This window comes from Alexandromys fortis, unplaced genomic scaffold, assembly GCF_014885135.2.
Source record: "Alexandromys fortis isolate MF-2015 unplaced genomic scaffold, M_Fortis_MF-2015_v1.1 scaffold_22, whole genome shotgun sequence".
Lineage (NCBI taxonomy): Eukaryota > Metazoa > Chordata > Mammalia > Rodentia > Cricetidae > Alexandromys > Alexandromys fortis.
Window position 1 is genome coordinate 6,902,069 of NW_026067900.1, and position 22,256 is coordinate 6,924,324.

Here is a 22,256-nt window from a genome sequence, read left to right on the forward strand (position 1 = left end):
AAAAAACCAAAAAAAAAAAAAAAAACAAAACACCTAAAAATCCTAAACTGTTATATATATATATAATAGTATATAACTGTTGTTATTTACTATTCCTACAGCATTTTACCCAGAAGTTACTAGGTTCTCAGGGGCAGTGAGCCCTGCACTACTCTCCCTCACAGACTCCCGCACGGGGATGCCACATAGAAGCACTGTGAGAGTCAGGCACAGTGGTCCATACAGTCTATAAATCCAAGCACTTGGGAGATGGAGGCTGCAAGATCAGGAGGGCTAGGGAAACCTGAGCTACCTGAGACCTTGCCTCAAAAATAGGTAAACAAAGTCCCTGACAGACAGACAAATTCCCAAACAAAGCAAGCAAACAAACAGAAGTACTTATTGGACAGAATAGTGTCACGTTAATAATGGAAAATTCTAATATATTTTCTTTTTTAATTAAAAAAAATTAATGTGTGGGCTGGAGAGGTGGCTGGGGGTTAAGAGCATTGTCTGCTCTTCCAGAGGACCCAGGTTCAATTCTCAGCACCCACATGGCAGCTCACAACTATGTGTAACTCCAGTTCCAGGGAATTCAATGCCATCACAAAGACATATGTGCAGGCAAAACAGCAATGCACATAAAATGAAAATAAATCACTAAAAAAAATTAGTGTGTAAAAAAATTAGTGTGTGTGATGCACACACACATGCCATGACATGCATGTGTCGGTCAGAAGACAGCCCTGTGGATTTGATTCTGTCCTGTCTTTAAGTGGGTTCCAGGGATAACTCAGGTCATCAACCTTGTGCAGCAAGTCTTCATCCACGGAGCCATCCCACCAGCCCTGACTCTAGTGTTTTGGGTGGACATTGCTAACTCCATTGATTTGTGTCTTACAGGTGAAGCCCAGAGACCTTCATCATGGCGGATGGGGATTATGATTACCTTATCAAGTTTTTAGCCTTGGGAGATTCTGGAGTGGGGAAGACCAGTGTGCTGTACCAGTATACAGATGGGAAATTCAACTCCAAATTCATCACCACAGTGGGCATTGACTTCAGGGAAAAGAGAGTGGTAAGTTCTACATCCTTCACAAGAATCTAATCTGTGTCAACACATTAACAGATCTACCTTGTTTGCTTTGTAGTACTTAAGCCAAAAGTTGGGCCTAAAATTAGCACAGGAACATGTGGCTGGGTGTGGCGGTGCACACCTTTATTCTGGCACTCTTGAGTTAGAGATGCGAAGATCTCTGTGAGTTTGAAAGCAGTAAGGTCTACAAAGCAAGCAAACAAACAAAGAGAAAGGGTGTTGTTGTACTCAGTCCATGGAAAGTAGCTAGGAATCTTCAGGACTCTTCCTATAAAACCCTCTGAACATGAGCCAGGGTGGCGCACACCTTTATTCCAACATTTAGGAGGCAGAGGCAGGCAGATCTCTGTGAATTAGAGGCCAGTGTGGTCTACAGAGCTAGTACCAGGACAATCTTCAAAGGTACACAGAGAAACCCTGTCTCAAAAAAATCAAAACAAAACCTAAAAGGTGAAGGATTTATACGTTCTGAAGAGACCCAGAGTCTTGAAAAACCAAAATCCAACCAAAGAAAAAAAAACCCTTTGGACACAATTAAAGTGCATATTACTTTTTTTCCTTTTAAAAAATACTTATTTTTAATCATATGTCTGATGTGTGTCCCTGTGAGTGTATGTTTGTTCTCTCTCTCTCTCTCTCTCTCTCTCTCTCTCTCTCTCTCTCTCTCTCTCTCTCTCTCTCTCTCTCTCTCTCTCTCCCCTTTTCTCCCTCCCTCTCTCCTTCCTCCCTATTTCTCTTTCTTCCTCCCTCTTTCCCTCTCTCTCTCCCTCTCTCCTGCTCCCTGACCCTGTGTGCAGACTTTTACCTTGTGTTGTTCTGAATAACACAGTAGCAGTCTCAACCAGTGATGTTTCAAAAGCATGTATAAGTGTTGGTGAGCTGGCATCACACCCTAAGGCTGACTGTGTGCTGGTGAGTTGGCATCACACCCTAGGGCTGACTGTGTGTGTTGGTGAGTTGGCATCACACCCTAGGGCTGACTGTGTGTTTTGGTGAGCTGGCGTCACACCCTAGGGCTGACTGTGTGTGTTGGTGAGTTGCTGTCACACCCTAGGGCTGACTGTGTGTTGGTGGCTGTTTTTGCTAATTACTGCTCACCTTATAACCTGGCTTCTTTTGTGCATGGGTTTCTGATGGTTGAACTCAGGACCTTGCGTATGCTGGGTGAGTGTTCTGCCTCTGAAGGGCATCTCCACCTCTTTCTTTTAGTCTAAATAAAGTAGATTTATTAATGTGTAATTCTCAAGTAAACCCCATCTTTTTTTCAAGACAGGGTTTCTCTGTATAGCCTTGGCTATTCTGGGACTTGCTCTGTAGACCAGGTTGGCCTCAAACTCATAGAGATCTACCTGCCTCTGTCTCTCAAGTGCTGGGATTAAAGGCATGTGCCACCAGTGACCAGCTAAAACCCATCTTTTTAAGGTATAGAACTCAGTAGACTTTTCTAACATATTCAAGTGATGTAATCATCACAGCTATTTATTTGCATGTAGTTTTGTTTGTTGATTTATTTAGTTTTTTGAATTACTTAATTTTTCTTTTATGGGTATGAGTGTCTGTCTATATGTATGTATGCACCACATGTGTGTCTGGAGCCCACAGAGGGCAGAAGAAGGTGTCATTCCCTGGAACAGGAGTTATAAATGGTTAGGTTTGATAATTTTAACTTGCAGGACAACAGCAAACCTGAGGCCAGTCCAGCCTACAGAGTAAGTTCCAGGTTAGCCTGGGCTACAGAGCAAGGTGACTTTGACTTGGGGAGAAAAAGAAAAAAAACCAACAAAACCAAACAACAAAAATTAACCAACTAACTAAACCCAAAAAGAATCTCCCTGGGACATTTTCCTTCTTCTTTTTTTCTTTTTGAAGTTTATTCTTTGAGGGGGGACAATAAAAGAGATTAGACATGTATTAGCACAGCTGGTGTTGCTGCCCTTGGTAGCCCTGCTGTTAAATAACTGCAGGGACTGCTATTCACACAGCAAGCTCTGGGGACGACTGCTGAGGACAGGCCTGGGGATGGGCTCTCCAGGGACAAGCCTGGGGATGGGCTCTCCAGGGACAAGCCTGGAGATGGGCTCTCCAGGGATAGGCCTGGGGATGGGCTCTCCAGGGACAGGCCTGAGAATGGAGCTCTGGAGGCAGAGGCAGGAGAATTTCTTTTTTCTTTAATTATTACTTGTTTATTTGATGCGAAGGTGTCATATTCCCTGGAACTGAAGTTACAGACAGTTATGAGCTGCCATGTGGATGCTGGGAATTGAACCTGGGTCCTCTGGAAGAGCAGCCAGTGCTATTAACTGCTGAGCCATCTCTCCAACCCCCCAGGAGGATCTCTTGAGTTCAATGCCAGCCTGGTCTATAGAGTAAGTTCTAGAACAGCCTGAGCTACACAGAGAACCCTACCTTGAAACTGCCTTCCCCACCCCACAAATCTAATATAAAACAATTTATTTTAAAATTTTTATTATTTATGGTTTTTTTGGAGACAGGGACTTATAAATTCTTGGCTGTTCTCAAATTCAAGTTGATATATAGCTGAGGAAGGCTTTTTTTATCCTTCTGTTGCTCACCTCCCAATGCTGGGATTGCAGCCGTGTGCTACCATGCCTGGTTTTGTGGTGCCGGGGATGGAACCTAGAGAACATTATGGATGCTGGGCAAGGCTCTACCAACTGAGCTACATCTTCAGCTAGGTAGATGTCTCAGTAGGAGGTACCGCTGCCCAAGTGCAGTTATTGCAACAAAGTACAAACCTGTTCGGGACTCAATTCTCTTGAGAAGGGTAAATGCTTTGGAGTTTCGTGTTGAACAGAATGTGAAGAAGAGCCCACCCATCTCAGAACCTCCCTTGGTTTTTCTCTGCTTTGATGTTTTAGGTGTATAGAGCTAATGGACCAGATGGAGCTGTGGGCCGAGGCCAGAGGATCCACCTGCAGTTATGGGACACGGCAGGACAGGAGAGGTAAGCATGTCCTCCCCAGTGCTCTTGCCACACTGACCTGGGCAGGCAAAGGCCGTCAATTGGCTCGTCTGCACCTGGTGAGCTGGGTGGCCAGATCAGTCTGCGGGCAGCCTGAGGGGACAGCGATAGGTACATTTTCTCTGCGATCAACAGAGATGGGAATCTCCTTAAAATTAAACTTTCTTATTTGGGACTCATTCTTTTTTCTCCCATTTTAGGCTTTCCTCCATTGCCTTTAGCTGTTTGCTCACCTGTAAGGGAGTCCTAAGGCTCCCTGCTTTGTTCTTATCTGATACGGACGCCCGATGGAACATCTGGTTGGCATGACTTAATCAGGCCACAGGTTACTTAACTAAAATAAACGATGTCACATCTTGGTGCAAGGCTACTTTCAGGCAGCTAAAGCCCCCTTGAAGGATTTTTAAAAAAAAAAATTTATTTATTTATTATGTATACAATATTCTGTCTGTGTGTATGCCTGAAGACCAGAAGAGGGCGCCAGACCCCATTACAGATGGTTGTGAGCCACCATGTGGTTGCTGGGAATTGAACTCAGGACCTTTGGAAGAGCAGGCAATGCTNTCTCTCTCTCTCTCTCTCTCTCTCTCTCTCTCTCTCTCTCTCTCTCTCTCTCTCTCTCTCTCCATTTCTCTCTCTTCCCTTTTCTCCCTCCCTCTCTCCTTCCTCCCTATTTCTCTTTCTTCCTCCCTCTTTCCCTCTCTCTCTCCCTCTCTCCTGCTCCCTGACCCTGTGTGCAGACTTTTACCTTGTGTTGTTCTGAATAACACAGTAGCAGTCTCAACCAGTGATGTTTCAAAAGCATGTATAAGTGTTGGTGAGCTGGCATCACACCCTAAGGCTGACTGTGTGCTGGTGAGTTGGCATCACACCCTAGGGCTGACTGTGTGTGTTGGTGAGTTGGCATCACACCCTAGGGCTGACTGTGTGTTTTGGTGAGCTGGCGTCACACCCTAGGGCTGACTGTGTGTGTTGGTGAGTTGCTGTCACACCCTAGGGCTGACTGTGTGTTGGTGGCTGTTTTTGCTAATTACTGCTCACCTTATAACCTGGCTTCTTTTGTGCATGGGTTTCTGATGGTTGAACTCAGGACCTTGCGTATGCTGGGTGAGTGTTCTGCCTCTGAAGGGCATCTCCACCTCTTTCTTTTAGTCTAAATAAAGTAGATTTATTAATGTGTAATTCTCAAGTAAACCCCATCTTTTTTTCAAGACAGGGTTTCTCTGTATAGCCTTGGCTATTCTGGGACTTGCTCTGTAGACCAGGTTGGCCTCAAACTCATAGAGATCTACCTGCCTCTGTCTCTCAAGTGCTGGGATTAAAGGCATGTGCCACCAGTGACCAGCTAAAACCCATCTTTTTAAGGTATAGAACTCAGTAGACTTTTCTAACATATTCAAGTGATGTAATCATCACAGCTATTTATTTGCATGTAGTTTTGTTTGTTGATTTATTTAGTTTTTTGAATTACTTAATTTTTCTTTTATGGGTATGAGTGTCTGTCTATATGTATGTATGCACCACATGTGTGTCTGGAGCCCACAGAGGGCAGAAGAAGGTGTCATTCCCTGGAACAGGAGTTATAAATGGTTAGGTTTGATAATTTTAACTTGCAGGACAACAGCAAACCTGAGGCCAGTCCAGCCTACAGAGTAAGTTCCAGGTTAGCCTGGGCTACAGAGCAAGGTGACTTTGACTTGGGGAGAAAAAGAAAAAAAACCAACAAAACCAAACAACAAAAATTAACCAACTAACTAAACCCAAAAAGAATCTCCCTGGGACATTTTCCTTCTTCTTTTTTTCTTTTTGAAGTTTATTCTTTGAGGGGGGACAATAAAAGAGATTAGACATGTATTAGCACAGCTGGTGTTGCTGCCCTTGGTAGCCCTGCTGTTAAATAACTGCAGGGACTGCTATTCACACAGCAAGCTCTGGGGACGACTGCTGAGGACAGGCCTGGGGATGGGCTCTCCAGGGACAAGCCTGGGGATGGGCTCTCCAGGGACAAGCCTGGAGATGGGCTCTCCAGGGATAGGCCTGGGGATGGGCTCTCCAGGGACAGGCCTGAGAATGGAGCTCTGGAGGCAGAGGCAGGAGAATTTCTTTTTTCTTTAATTATTACTTGTTTATTTGATGCGAAGGTGTCATATTCCCTGGAACTGAAGTTACAGACAGTTATGAGCTGCCATGTGGATGCTGGGAATTGAACCTGGGTCCTCTGGAAGAGCAGCCAGTGCTATTAACTGCTGAGCCATCTCTCCAACCCCCCAGGAGGATCTCTTGAGTTCAATGCCAGCCTGGTCTATAGAGTAAGTTCTAGAACAGCCTGAGCTACACAGAGAACCCTACCTTGAAACTGCCTTCCCCACCCCACAAATCTAATATAAAACAATTTATTTTAAAATTTTTATTATTTATGGTTTTTTTGGAGACAGGGACTTATAAATTCTTGGCTGTTCTCAAATTCAAGTTGATATATAGCTGAGGAAGGCTTTTTTTATCCTTCTGTTGCTCACCTCCCAATGCTGGGATTGCAGCCGTGTGCTACCATGCCTGGTTTTGTGGTGCCGGGGATGGAACCTAGAGAACATTATGGATGCTGGGCAAGGCTCTACCAACTGAGCTACATCTTCAGCTAGGTAGATGTCTCAGTAGGAGGTACCGCTGCCCAAGTGCAGTTATTGCAACAAAGTACAAACCTGTTCGGGACTCAATTCTCTTGAGAAGGGTAAATGCTTTGGAGTTTCGTGTTGAACAGAATGTGAAGAAGAGCCCACCCATCTCAGAACCTCCCTTGGTTTTTCTCTGCTTTGATGTTTTAGGTGTATAGAGCTAATGGACCAGATGGAGCTGTGGGCCGAGGCCAGAGGATCCACCTGCAGTTATGGGACACGGCAGGACAGGAGAGGTAAGCATGTCCTCCCCAGTGCTCTTGCCACACTGACCTGGGCAGGCAAAGGCCGTCAATTGGCTCGTCTGCACCTGGTGAGCTGGGTGGCCAGATCAGTCTGCGGGCAGCCTGAGGGGACAGCGATAGGTACATTTTCTCTGCGATCAACAGAGATGGGAATCTCCTTAAAATTAAACTTTCTTATTTGGGACTCATTCTTTTTTCTCCCATTTTAGGCTTTCCTCCATTGCCTTTAGCTGTTTGCTCACCTGTAAGGGAGTCCTAAGGCTCCCTGCTTTGTTCTTATCTGATACGGACGCCCGATGGAACATCTGGTTGGCATGACTTAATCAGGCCACAGGTTACTTAACTAAAATAAACGATGTCACATCTTGGTGCAAGGCTACTTTCAGGCAGCTAAAGCCCCCTTGAAGGATTTTTAAAAAAAAAAATTTATTTATTTATTATGTATACAATATTCTGTCTGTGTGTATGCCTGAAGACCAGAAGAGGGCGCCAGACCCCATTACAGATGGTTGTGAGCCACCATGTGGTTGCTGGGAATTGAACTCAGGACCTTTGGAAGAGCAGGCAATGCTCCTAACCTCTGAGCCATCTCTCCAGCCCATCTTGAAGGATTTTTCCTCTGTGTGTGTGTATGTGTTCTCCTGTGGTATGCAGGCACATGTGTGATGTGGGGCCCAAGGTTGACATCAGGACTCTTCTTTGATTGCTCTCTGCCTGACTCACTGAGGCAGGATCTCTCACTGGAACCCAGTGCTCACAGAAGCAGCTGGTCTGTAGCTTGTGTTGAGAATCCTGCCTCTGTCTTCTGTGTGCCGGAGTTACACACTGGTCTGTGTAACTATGTCACTATGTCACTATGGTCTGCTATGCCCACCTGACATTTATGTGGGTTCTGGGGAACCAAATCTGCTTGTCCAGCTTGTATAGGAAACATTCTAACCACAGAGCCATCTCCCTAGCCCTATTTAAAGGATTAAAAAAAAAAAAAACATAGAAATTTTCAAGTGTACACAAAAGAGGAGAGGTTCAGTTGAATCCCTGTGACTTTACTCAGAGTCCACAATCACTGTGCTGGGGCCAGTCTTATTGCACATGGCCCCCTCATCACTTCTCTCCTCTCCCTCCCGTGTTACCTGGAGGGCAAATCTTAGACATCATGTCATGCCATCTGTTGCTATTTTGGTTTGTATCTGTAAGCAATGAAGACATTTGGTAAGAACGCTGAATAAAATAATTGAGAAAAGGGCTGGAGAGAGGGCTCGGCAATTAAGAGCACTGATGGCTTTTCCAAAGGACCCGGGTTCAATTCCCAGCCACCACATGAAAGCTTACAACTGTCTGTAGCTTCCTTCTCCAAGGGACCTGACGCCCTCATACAGACATCCATGCAGACAAAACACCAATCTACATGTAATAAAAATAAATGTATTTTAAAAATTGAGAAAAACCTACCATTTCTTAATAGCTGGTTAATGTTTACCATGTCCTTCTGTGGTGCCTGCCTGCTAGTGACAGACTGTGTATTTATGCAAAGTGGGGGGAACCAACTAGAGGAAGAGCAGGGGCAGCAGGTAAAGCCTCGGCGGTAGACTAACTGGAAAGAGTTGAGTCTGCCTCAGCAACATACCCACCTTAGAGGCAACGAAACTGTTGTCAGAGAGGAGAGACTTCTACAGAGCCTAACATGAGACCAAGGATTACCTTGTAGGGTCAGGAGGAAAACGCACATGGCCAGCTAGCACTGTTGCTTTTGGCCCAGCGAACTCATGGTTGTCCAACGATTCCCTGGCTGAGACCGAGGTTACGCGGCGGTTCTCCAGTTCATGGGGCTCAGTTTTCAATACCACGTTCTGTTCACATTGAAATCAGGGAGTGGTAAGCAACCTTCTGGAAGAACAGCGTGGGAATTGTTGATGAATCTCTGTTGGAGGCAGAGGGTGTCACTGGGGCTTTGCATCTCGGGAGTGTGGCCATGACTTAGTGACCGCCTGTTTTCATGCCTTAGGTTTCGTAGTTTGACCACTGCGTTCTTCAGAGATGCTATGGGTTTCCTGCTACTGTTCGACCTGACAAATGAGCAGAGTTTCCTCAATGTCCGAAACTGGATAAGTAAGTGCTGGGGTTTCCCGGGCCCTGCTCTGCTCCCTGAGTGTAGCTATGTTTATGTCTCTGGCTGAAAACAGCTCCGGGCCAAGATTGTGACTTACCACTGCAGACTACTGCGCCCCTCAAGCTACCTTCTCTTTGCTGGGGGTCCTTCCCTGTCTTCTCAGGAGGGGTCAGATGAGCTGATGGAATTGGGTCACCTTTTGTCTTCCTCGAGTTAAGGAACTGAGCAGGTCACGTCTAGAACCATTCCCCATCCTGAGCCAGGATGAGTCCTGACAAAACTTTTAGGTAGTCTAAGCCTCCAAACTCATGCATTTCCCCTTTTCCTTTTACCTTTATCTTCCACTCTGTTGTGAAGCCCTCCATCTTCCTTCTTTCTGACCAGCTAGAGTTGTTTATTTTACTTATTTATTTACATTTTAGCTTTATGCTTGTGAGTGTTTTACTTGCATGTCTGTACACTCATGTGCAGTGTCTGTGGAGGCCAGAAGTGGGCGTCGGATCCCCTGGCACTGGAATTACAGACAGTTGTGAGCCACCATTGTGTGTACTGGGACTAGAACCTGGGTCCTCTGGAAAAGCACCAGGTGCTTGTCACCACTGAGCTGTTGTTCCAGTCCTAAGTTATATTTATTTTTTAAAAACCTGGAAAGAAAGAACTCCCATGAAAACCATCTTAGCTGGACTATTTCCTCTCTTATTAATGACCGCTATTTTATTTTATTGTTCTAACACATATCCGATCTTTACCATATCTCACCTCAGGTTACAAAGGTTTAGGTACACCTAAAATTTCAGATAACTGATTAATTTACTTCATTACTTATGACTTCATAGTTTTCATACTAAATTTTAGAGACGAGCTGGGCGGTGGTGGTGGTGCACGCCTTTAATCCCAGCACTCAGGAGGCAGAGACAGGCGGATCTCTGTGAGTTTGAGGCCAGCCTGGTCTACAAGAGCTAGTTCCAGGACAGGCTCCAAAGCTACAGAGAGACCCTGTCTCGAAAAAGCAAAAAAAAAAAAAAAAAAATTTAGAGATGAGAACAATAACATCAGCTGGACATGGTGACACACACCTTTAATCCCACCACTCGGGAGGCAGAGGCAGAAAGATATCTGTGAGTTCAAGCCAGTCTAGTCTATAGAGAGAGTTTCAGGACATCCAAGGCTACACAGAGAAACTCTGACTGGAAAATCCGCCTGCCAGAAAAAGAGGGAGAGGGAGGAAGTGAGGAAGGGAGAGAGAGAAAGACTCTCAGAATCACCAGCATAGACACTCTGAACTGTTACTTACAGAGTCTTAGAAGTGCTTTGGTTTATTAACTGAGCATGTGTATACATCTGAGTCTCTTGGGGGGTGGTCCCCCCACATCCACGTTCCTGGTCAGATGTTGCCTAGGACTAGAATTTGCATTTCCAGTAAGTTCTCAGGGGATGCTGAGGCTACTAGCCCACACACCTTACCCAGAGAGTCAGTGAATCAGTTAACTTTCCCTTGACGCTGGGAAGTAAGAACTGCTGTGATCATTTATGCATGAGGAGGTCATTGTGCATGCTAAGGAGGTCAGATAACTTCTGGGGAGGGGGCTTGGGGGACACAGCCAGTAACAGGTAAACAGACTCATGCTTCAACTCTAGGAGACGCTCATAACCATGGTAGGGGACAATGGAGCTGCCAAGAGAGCACAGAAGAGACCTGGAGAGGAGACAATGGAGCAAATCCTGAAGGAAGTTGTGTCTGGGCATTAAAGGGTGTGGGAGCTGCACATTAACACCTGAAGAGCAGAAGAGGCCCAGCTTCTGCAGGAAACAGGGCACAGTCTGATCTTGCCTGGGCAGGTCTTGTGACCTAACTTGTCCCCTGAAGGCAAAAGACAATGTCCTGAAATTCAGGCCTGTGTGACCGCTTGGGGAGACTTCCTCCTCCTTCACCTTCTCTTGATAAGACCTGTGTGACCTGGCTTTGTGAGGAGGAACTGAAGTGTCAACACTCCTGAGCTCCGAGCAGATAGTGACAACACACACACACACACACGAGGTCATGCATGTGATTGTGAAAGTTCAGCTACTGCTTCAACTTTGTTCTGGAGTGTGAAGAGAGAGAAGTTGGGGTTTATTCTCCTTTGGAAGGTGGAGCTACTTAGCACCCTGGAACTCTTTTTCTTTCTTCTTTTTAAAGATTTTGTTTTTATCACTTTTTAAAAACTGGTGTCTGTGGATAGGTGTATGTGAGTGCAGGTGCCTTGGGAGGCCGGTGTAGCTGCTGGTGCCGAGCCACCTGGAGTGAGTGGTGGGAACAGAACCCAGGTCCTCTGGAAGGGCAACATGTGCTCTTAACCACTGAGCCATCTCTCCACTTCATTATGACTAGGGCTGTAGCACCCTTCTTCCCCTTGGCCTTGGTGACAGTCATTTTACTGTTTACTCTATGTTATTGAACCATAGTTTTTGTTTGTATAAGACAAGGTCTCACTCTGTAGCCCAGGCTATCTCTGAACTCACAGAGCTTCTTCCTCAGCTTCCTGGGATTATAGGCATGCACCACCACACCCAGCTTCTTAATTGTTTTAGATAGCTTGGTTCTGCCTTAGGATGACACAGAAATATGAGAAGCATTTCACATGTCAGTAGGTTCCATTGTAAAAAGATATTTCTTAGGGCTGGAAATCCAGTACGGCTGGTGGGTGTTTGCTTAGGACACATGAAGCCTTGGTTACCATCTTGGTGCCCTATAAACTGCTGTGCACTACAAACCTATAATTCTAGCACTCAGGAGGTGGGAGCAGTCAGAACTTCAAGGGCATCCTTGGCTATATAGTGAGCTTGGGGAACAAAGGACGTCTCAAAAAACAAAAAGAAGTTCTATACAACTATTACTACTGTTGAAAGAAATTTTTAAAAAGTGACAAACAGGGTTTAAGATTAGTAACACGTGAGGCAGTGGGTAGAGAGGAGGTGGAGAGGGGAATGAATACGATCAAAAGACACTATGAATTCATCAAAGAACAAATCAAAAACCTTATAAACAGAAAGGACTTCAAAAGAAAATTGGAAGAATTCTTTTAAAGAGTTATTTTTATTTTATGTAAAAGTGTTTACCTGCCTGTATGTATGTGCACTATAAGCGCACAAATGCCTGTACAGGCCAGTAGAGGGCACCAGATCCCTGGGAACTGGAGTTGCAAGCGGTTGTGAGCCAACAGATGGGTGCATGCCTTTAATCTTGGCACTCAGGAGGCAGAGGCAGGAGGATCTCTGTGAGTTGATCTCTGTAGCCTGGTCTACAAAGAGAGTTCCGGGATAGCCAGGGCTATGCAGAGAAACCTTGCCTCAGAAAAAGAAAAAAAAAAGTAACAACACACACGCCCCCAAAAAAGTAACAGTTGTAAATGTTTATTAATTAAAAAACAAAAGATTAGCAACACACAGGGCCAGGGAAATGGCTCAGTGTTTAAGGGTCCTGACTGGTGTTGCAGAGGACCCATGTGTTGGCTCACAACCGTTTGCAACTCCGGGGATCTGGTGTCCTCTTCTGGCCTCTACAGGTATTTGTGTGCTTATAGTGCACATACATACAGGTAGTAAACACTTTTACATAAAATAAAAATAACTCTTTACAAGAATTCTTCCAGCCGGGCGGTGGTGGCACACGCACAGTCTACCTTCCCAAGGCGCTCTCCCCAGGGGACAGAGTGCTCCTTAAACAGCTAGTTCTGCTTGGCGGTGGTGGCGCACGCCTTTAATCCCAGCACTCTGAGGCAGAGGCAGGTGGATCTCTGTGAGTTTGAGACCAGCCTGGTCTACAAGAGCTAGTTCCAGGACAGGCTCCAAAGCTACAGAGCTCAAAAAAAAAAAAAAAGAATTCTTCCAATTTTCTTTTTCTTTTGAAGTCCTTTCTGTTTATAAGGTTTTAATTTGTTCTTTGATGAATTCATAGTGTCTTTTGATCGTATTCATTCCCCTCTCCACCTCCTCCCTACCCATCTAAATTCATTTTTTCCCCTTTTCTTTCCCACTCCACCACCCCCTTCAAAACCAGCCCGTGTGTTGGCTGACTGATTCTGGGTGTGGGGCCTGCCCTAGAGTGCGGTCAATATACCAGGTGTCACTCTGTTGGAGAAAACCAACTCTCCCTCCCATCAGCAAACAAGTGCCCACAGTTCTCTAGGTAGGAGTGGGACTCGAGCCCCCTCCTTCGTGGCGGAATTTTGAGTGGGGTGAGCCTGGGTAGGTCTTGTGTAGATTGCCTTGGGTGGGTTACTCAGTTTAGGGGTTGTAACCCACCCTGCAGTCAGTTACTCCAGGGTCACGGAGGGGCACTATCTAGAAGATAAATGGGCTAGGAAAGAAGAAGGAGGCTAAGCGGGGGTTCTTGTCAAAGCCTCCGTTTATTAGGATCAGGGTTGCTGCTTATATAGCCCCTGGATGAGGGGCTTGGGGTGCAGGGGCACGGGATCTCGCCCCATGGTCCAGGTCACATAGGCCAGGAGGTTAAGTTCGGTCAGGTCATATAGGTCAAGGAGTCACGAGTTGCCACACCTAGTTCCCTGGATAGCTGGAGTGTGAGGCGGGTTCTGCTAACAGATAGCTCTCCATTAACAGCTTAATTGGGTGGGGTAGGTTCTATCAATAGAATGATTCTTAACATAATTATGGGTGTGGGTATTATTCTTAAAAAACCATTCCGGGCGGGTTGGCGGAGCCCGCCATGGGAAAGCGGCTACAGGAGGGCACACGCTTCCTTGGCCCACGGCGGCGGCAGGTAACAGACATGTAAACACAGGAAATAGCCATAAGTATTTATTAAGGAAGAAAGAAGGAGAAAGAAAGACAGAGAAAAGAGATAAAAGGTGAGGGGAGAGATAAAAGAAGAGAGAGACAGAGAAAACAAGTGCACATGCCAAGGAAGCAGAAAGAGGAAGGGCAGGTCAGAGGTTATGGGAGTGGGCGTGGCTAGGGCAGGGATCGAGCAGGGATCTAAAGAATAACAGTGGGGTTCTCTGCAGACTCCCCAGGGTGATGGTTCTTGTAATGATTTTTAGGAGGAAAACGGCTTCTGACAGTCTTGTGCGTGCCATCCCAATCTGAGTTCATACGTACGTCTGTCCTGCCGAGTCTGGAAAATACTGTTTCCTTGAAGTCATCTACTACCTCCAGCTAGCTCTTGTTATCTTCCCAGCTCCTCTTCCACACACATCCCGGAGCCTTGGGGAGAGTGGTGTGGCACAGACATTCCATTTAGGGCTGAGCATTCTGATTCTGTTATTCACAAGACAGGTATTTTATGACCTGCGTGTGCACACACACACTTTTAAGGGTTACCATATTCTTCCATATCTCTCTGATATAAACATACTGGAGTGTTTATTAAGGACAGGAATGATAATCCATTCGGTCTTAAAGATTATAGTATTTTTTTTTTTTTTTTTTTTTTTTTTTTTTTTTTGGTTTTTCGAGACAGGGTTTCTCTGTGGTTTTGGAGCCTGTCCTGGAACTAGCTCTTGTAGACCAGGCTGGTCTGGAACTCACAGAGATCCGCTCTGCCTCTGCCTCCCAAGTGCTGGGATTAAAGGTGTGCGCCACCACCACCCGGCTAAGATTATAGTATTGATGCTTTGAGATATTCTGTCGGCTCTTCACCCTGTATATGCACTTGTGGTTTCCAGAAGCTCCTTTACGAGTATTTTCTATTGCTCGCATGCTTACATTATAACGACGTGTGTGTAACAAGCTTTCCTGTACCATAGGCCAGCTACAAATGCACGCATACTGTGAAAACCCGGACATAGTGCTGTGTGGAAATAAGAGTGACCTAGAAGACCAGCGGGCAGTGAAAGAGGAGGAAGCCAGGGAACTCGCAGAGAAGTATGGGTGAGTATTCCTGCGGCGTGTGAGCAACTGAAATGACAGTGTGAGAACTTAAAGTAAATTGCTCCACTTTCGGGCCTTGAGAGGTAGTGTCTCTGGGACTTATAAAAGAAACACGGGGTAGGGCGTCCTCTGGTATCTTGGTCTCCCTTTGTCAATCCCTTGGAATTTGCAGGAAAAGAGCCTTGAGTGCGGATATGCTGGCCTTAGGGCCTTCTGTCCAACAAGCAAACAGAATAATCTTATTTATGTATTTACCTATTGACTTACTTACCTATTTGTTTGTTTATGTACCAGTCTTGGCTGTCCTCACCTGCTCTGTAGACCAGATTGGCCTTGACCTCAGAGATCCTCTGCTTAGGCCTCCTGAGTGCTGGGATTAAAGGTGTGAGCAGCCACCCCTGCCCCTGCCACCACCACCTGGCTAATAGAAGACTCTTAGAATAAGGAAATCCTCTGTGCTCAGCAAGGAAATGTCAAAACCACTTTACATACCTTGTTGCAGAGTCCTGGCAGTTGGAAAGGCTTCACTGGGTATCACAGAGCAGGCGTTGACTTTGGGGAAGAGGTGAAGATGCCCTTTGGTTTAGGCTGATTTTTGAGTGGCGGGTCAGAAACTCTCTTCCTTTTTCAGCTCTTGTAGGAGATTCGCGGGGTCATCACGGGGCTTGCGTGTGAAAGGGGAGGGTGGACTCCAGAGAAGTTACTGCCCCACTTGGCTTCCCTCTCCTGACTTATGAGAATGCAAATGTAGAAAAAGTAGGAGGCAGGGATGGAGCGATTGCTCAGCAGTTAGAATGCTTGCTCCACAATCACAAGGACTAAAGTTTGGACCTGTCACTCATGGCACAATCTGGGTGTCTGGTGGTTGCCTATAACCCCAGCTCAGCTCAAAGGAAGCAAAGACAGAATCACCGCTAGGGCTAGCCGGTTCTGTTCCTCCGTGGTCTGATGGAGGTTCAGGAAGGACTAAAGGATGGGACTGACCTGGAGGGGGAAGGGGGAATGGAAGGTTAAGTTGGCCAGGCGGGAAGAAGCCAGACTCTGGGGGGCTTTGACACCCTGCCAAGGAGACAGGGAGCTGGAGGCTTTTGAGCACCGAAAGGTGTTACACTCTTCCAGGCCTGCTTAGGAACTGCACGTGGGGTAAGATGGCGGGCAGTGATTTGTGAGGGGGTCAGGAGCTGGATTTCTGGGAAAGGAAAAGAGAGGCACAGGAGAGAAGACACACAGGGTGGGGCGGGGCATGACTTCAAGCCTCTGGCAGTGCCACTTCACCTGAGGAATTCCCACAGCCCTGCTGGCTTACTCTGGCAAGGAGATGCAGTGAGATGCCGAGCGTTTCATGCCCGGTCCACCCTAACCAAAGATCAAATTCTGGGAAATGCTCAGCCTGGCTACAGCGGCATACCACGTGTGGGGGGGCCTGGGCGCTGGTGACTTTAACAGCTTGCCACGTGGTTTTCTTATGCAGCTATCGTGACCGACCAGCCTACTTGGGTGATTCTGAGCTAGAGGCTGGCAGAGCTCACAGGCAGTTCCGGTATCCCCCACCTCCCCCCTGAGAGGCACTCAAATAGTGTGGAAAGGAAATGGGGGTGGGGTAGGGGAAGGAGCAAACCCCACAAGTCAGACTCCAGCGCTGAAGGGAGGCTGTTTTGCAAGGAGATAAGGAGGAAGTCAGCTGTGAAGCAATACAGGCAGTGGTTATCACCCATGCTTTTGAGATGTGAATGAAAAAGTGGGCGGACGAGAATAATCTTTCAACAAACATTTCTCAAGCACCTGCGGAGTAGAAGGATCAGCCCCTTTCTCGTTACTCCATTTTGGGTCTCAGGAATCTGCAGTCTGTCTGGCATCAGAGAGATCTATTTCGTGTTGTACTGGGGTTCTGAGTTTTGTGGGGACTGTCTTTCCCTGTGTCCAGCATGTGCTGGCCATGGAAAACACCACAAAGATGAGTTAAAATGAGAAGTTTTTTGTTTGTTTTATTAAGAGTTTTGTTGTTTTGTACTACTAGGAATCACCAAAGGTTCACACTTACTAGGTGAGCATTCTGCCACTAAGCTATGCCCCAGCCCCACCTCACCCCCATGAGAAGAGGTTTCTGTTGTTGTTGTTGTTGTTTTTAAGACAGGGTTTCTCTGCATAGCTTTGGATCCTGTCCTGGAACTTGCTCTGTAGACCAGGCTGGCCTGAGTATAGGGATTAAAGACATGCACCATCACTTCTCAGCGTGAATCAAGATTTCCAACTGAGCTTTCATTGTAGAAACTTTGGGCACCTTCCCTCATTGCTAACCAGCAAGGGGTATAGAGTCCTCATCTCAGATCTGTGGCCAATCACCTGCACAGCACACCAGTGTGTCACTCAGTTGTGGCCAGTCACCTGCACAGCACACCAGTGTGTCACTCAGTTGTCCTTTGGTTCCATTCTTGGTTTCCTCCATTCTGAATAAAGCAGCCAAAGTAGCTTATCACCTCCACCAACTATTTCCTGTGATTAAAGGAGCACAGACTGTCTCCATCCCTTTCCTCTCTTCTCCAACCATTTCCTTTACCCTCGTCAATTAAAACCTCTTCTCAAATCAGGTGGTGGTGGCGCACGCCTTTAATCCCAGCACTCGGGAGGCAGAGGCAGGTAGATCTCTGTGAGTTCGAGGCCAGCCTTGACTGGCCAGGAACTCACTACTTTAGACCAGCCTCAAACTCACAGAGATCTGCCTGCCTCTACCTCCTGAGTGCTGGCATTAAGGTGTGTTCCACCATGCCCAACTGTGATGAATCTATTTGTATGAGCACATGAAAAGTTGTCTGTGTCTTCACAAACTCCAAACATTTAACATCTCTTCTCAGCCGTCTAGCAAGACAGCGCCAAGGCAGGTGCTGCTTTAGCTCCATCATGTGGACATAATGGGTAGTGCCAGTTTTCTCTGGTTAAAGTAATGATCCTTTTGAATTGATGCCTAGATACCTAAACTTTTTGTTTATTTTTCGAAACAGGGTTTCACTGTAGCTATTAAGCCTGTCCTGGAACTAGCTCTTATACACCAGGCTGGCCTCGAACTCACAGGGATCCGCCTGCCTCTGCTTCCGACTCATCACAGTTTGAAAATAAAAACATCAAGTAAACAAAATGACAGCAGCTTCCTTCCCATCAGGAGACTGTCTCATTTGCAGACAGCACTCATTTGAGTGCTGGGATTAAAGGTGTGCGTCACCACCACCCGGCATACCTAAACTTTTTAAAAATACTTAATATATATATATATATATATACATATACATATACGCGCGCGCACACACACATACTCGCATACTAGCTTTTTGAGATAGGGTCTTCCAGATCCATAGCCCTGGATGGCACCTGGAACTCCCTCTAGCCCAAACAGCTCTTGAACGTGCAGAAATGGTGCCTCTGGCACACTGGGATTGCAGGCACATACCACCCTGTGCAGCAGGAATACTGATTCTGAGAGAAGACACTTCTGTCTGAATGTTTTTGCTATGTGTGCTGTCTCCAGTTTAGCACCGTGGCCTCGTGAGCTCATTACCTCTTCCTAGGTAAGGAGAGGCCTCCAGAGCTGTGCTGGGAGCACAGTGCTTGCTCCGCAACCCAGAATCCTTATTTATTTAATTAACGTTATTATTATTATTATTATTTTGTTTGGTTGGTTTTCAAGACAAGTTTCTCTGTGTGACTTGGCTGTGTCCTGGAACTCACTCTGAAGACCAGGCATGCCCTGAATGCCCAGAGATCTACCTGCCTCTGCCACCCTGCTGGGATTAAAGGAGTGCCCCACTGTTGTGGAATATTAGTTTAAGTATGTAAAGATGGGTTGCATTTGTTTATGCTAAATTTGTTTAACTGTGTAAAAGATGTGTTGCTTTTGTTTCTGTTGCTTTTGCTTAACTATGAAAAGATGTGTTGGTGTTTTACCTTGCCTACCTAAGACATCTGATTGGTCTAATAAAAAGCTGATCAGTCAACAGTTAGGCCGAGCAGGGATAGTTGGGGCTGGTAGACAGAGAGAAAAGGAGAGCCAGCCAGCCATGCAGGAAAGCAGGACGGATAGTACGGAGATGAGGTAAATGAGCCTCCTTGGGGCAGCACATAGATGGACAGAAATGGGCTAATTTACGTTAAAAAAAAAAAAAGACTTAGCTAGAAACACGCCTAAGCTGTAGGGTTTGAGGAAACCCTGAAGGAGGACCCCGGACTCAAATAGTATGCAAGAGCAAAGCGTGTTTATTATACCACCATGTGAGTTTGTTCACCTGTACAAAATGACGATGACCCTGAGAGGGACAGGCAGGCTCCTTTTAAGCATAGCTAAGGGGAGTTTCAGGGTCAGTTATAGAAGGTTAAGCAAGCAGCAGTTATATTAGCATATTTTTAATTGCCTGAGGTTTAGTCTTATCACTTTTGGACACACCTGTACTAGAAAGGGGCTGCTGGGTTTGTCCTTGAGATACTGAGGCTGATTTAGGCCCTTCGTGTTTGTTCTCTCTCTCTCTCTCTCTCTCTCTCTCTCTCTCTCTCTCTCTCTCTCTCTCTCTCTCTCTCCCCTGAATGTAAGGGACCTTGTAGATAAATGACCCTTGGTTGGAAAAGATGGTTGTTTTGTACTTCTCAGAGAACTGTATATTCAATTGTGAAAACTGAAGAGAGTTTAGCCCCTTCAAAGCTAAGGCAAAACATTCCTAATTAATAATAAGTCTCTGTGTCATGATTTGGGGGCTGGTGACCCAAGAAAGCTTGCTACATACTATCATAGCCCAGCCAAGTTCACACACCACCTTTAATCCCAGTACTTAGGAGGCAGAGGCAGGGGGCGGGGGTCTTTGAGTCTGGCCAAAGTAGCGAATTCCAGGACAGCCAGGGCTATGTAGAGAGATCCTGTCTCAACAAAACAAAACACTGCTTATCTGTATTTTGTCTGCCTGTGAGTGGTTTGCCTGCATATCTGCCTAAGTACCACACGCATAGAATGTCTGTGGAAAACAGGTGTCTGATCCCGAGACTGGGGTTACGTATGGTTCTTAGCTACCATGTGGATGCTGGGAACTGAATCCAGGCCCTCTGCAAGGCGGTCTGTGCTCTTTATATTCACTTTCTCAAGCTTAGACTTTGTGATTTTTTTTTTTACTTTTGTTTTGTTTTATTTTATTATTATTATTTTTTTTTTCGAGACAGGGTTTCTCTGTAGCTTTGGAGCCTGTCCTGGAACTAGCTCTTGTAGACCAGGTTGGCCTCGAACTCAAAAAGATCTGCCTGCCTCTGCCTCCCGACTGCTGGGATTAAAGGCGTGCACCACCACCACCCGGCTGACTGTGATGTTTTTTTAATTGCCTTTCCAAATGTATAAAATATCCAGGGCTGGAGAGACGACTCTGGTTAAAAGATCTACTGCCCTTAGAGGAACAGAATTTGGTCTCTAGTTGGCTCACAACTGTCTGTAATGTCAGTTCCTGGGATCCAGCACCTTCCTTTGTCCTTGTAGGCACCTGCACTCACATGCATACACACATATGCACACACACACATAATTAAAAATAACAAAAGTCTTTTTAAAAGTATAAAAAATTAAGCCAGGAGTTGTGGTACACATTTGCAATCCAAATAGTTCATAGGCTGAACCAGAAGAATTGTGAATTTGAGGCTAGCTTAGACTACATAGAAAACTCAAGATCCATTTGAGTTACCTAGTTAAACTGTGTCTCAAAAACCAGAAGGTTAGATGGCTGTTGCTTGGTGGTAGATCCAACAAGACATTTCCTAGTCTAACAGGGGCTATAGGACATATGAGGACATATATGGGAGAACACACTTATACTTCTGTCATTTATTAGCTGAATGACCCTTTAAGGATTATTACAAGGAAGTACCGGAAGTGTGTGTAGGGGGAGTGAGCTGCAAGCATCACAGCCTGCCTGGAAATGGGTGAGGTAAAAAAGGAGAACTCAATTCAGTTCGACTTAGTAAGCTGTGCTGGCTAAAACTTCTGGAGTCTGACCCCAGATGGTTTGCTGTAAGCATATTTAAATGCAATACGATTTGGGAAAGTTTCCTGGTGTTTACAATCCCTGGTGCACAAGGAGGCATAATTACATCACACTCAACTCAAAGTACTTGTTATTTCTTTCAAGAAGATGGATTCTAGAGATACATATATGATGTAGTTTAAGGGCTTAGGGAAGGTCTGGCTAGTCACTTGGTCTATAAAATACATGTGGCATTTCCCCCAAGGATGTGTTCTATTGACTGAGAAACAAGGTAAAGATAGAGAATCTGGGATTGTAAAACTTTAAGACAATTCTGAAGCCATTTCTGACAATTCTGAATCCTCTCAGCCTCTGTGCCAGAGTGCCCCCTCCTCCCCTGGGAACCAAGGACCTAACAGCTACGCATGCACGTACGTTCTCCAGAAATTGGGGCAAGATAATCTTTAGAATGTTAACTCAGTTTCTGAACAATTACCCATACACGTATGTTTTGATTCAGTCCCTGGGAAATGGGGTCAAAATGACCTCTTACCTCATCTGATCTGGCAACAGCTCTCCAGCCAATTATTGGTAATAGCCCCTTCGAATAAGCCAGTCATAATAGTCAAAGAACAACCCCCTTGCTTCTGTGGCCTTCTCCTTTAAAAGTAGCCTGTACTAGCTATTTGAGGTCTCTCGGCTTCCCGAATGCTGAGGGACCCTGTCATGACAGAATTAATAAAATCCTCATGCTTTTACATCAGCTGTGGTGTGAGGGGTGGTCTCTGGGGACAACTCCTCCTTGGTGTTTGGACTCTAGGGTCCAACAGGATAAACATTCTGGGGGGATTTGGGTGAGGTCTAGCTCCATAGATAGCAAAATTCACCAGGTCATTAACAACATCCACTCCTGACCTTCTGGGTGGTAAACAGTTGATACACCTTCTTTGAAAAGAAACTTCTGCATGCTTAACATGGTTTCCCTAGTGATCTGTGGGTGCAAGGACTTTTATATTCCTAACACTAGAGAAGTTGAAGCCTCCCTCCCTCCCCGGCTTCTCCTATCCTCTTATATCTTCTGAGTTGTTTTGTTTTGTTTTGTTTTGAGACAGGGTCTAAAGCAGTCCAGGCTTTCTTCAAATTTACTGTGTTGAGGCTGCCCTTGAACTTGTGATCCTCCTGCCTCTACCTCCCAAGCTAGGATTACAGGTGTGCACCACTATACCTGGCTCTGCCTTCTCTTAGAAAAACACTGGGTCTATCTATTTTCTGGGGCAGATATCAGTGGTTGCTTAGACAACATCCTTACCCTACCCCCT

General features: G+C 45.8%; 1 protein-coding gene across 2 annotated transcripts in view; it reads left to right on the forward strand.

Moving 5' to 3' along the window:
• The window catches only part of Rab27a (RAB27A, member RAS oncogene family), a 56,325-nt gene that overhangs the window by 31,049 nt on the left and 3,020 nt on the right, over positions 1-22,256 (forward strand). Inside the window, exons 2-5 of one of the 2 annotated variants that reach the window (XM_050126001.1) lie at positions 883-1,057; positions 3,955-4,040; positions 8,981-9,084; positions 14,833-14,956. In XM_050126001.1, coding sequence (XP_049981958.1) covers positions 905-1,057; positions 3,955-4,040; positions 8,981-9,084; positions 14,833-14,956 — 467 coding nt within the window. In that variant the 5' untranslated portion in view covers positions 883-904. Of the gene's footprint in view, positions 1-882; positions 1,058-3,954; positions 4,041-6,880; positions 6,967-8,980; positions 9,085-14,832; positions 14,957-22,256 lie in introns of both variants that reach the window. The other variant, XM_050126010.1, reaches the window with a different exon arrangement.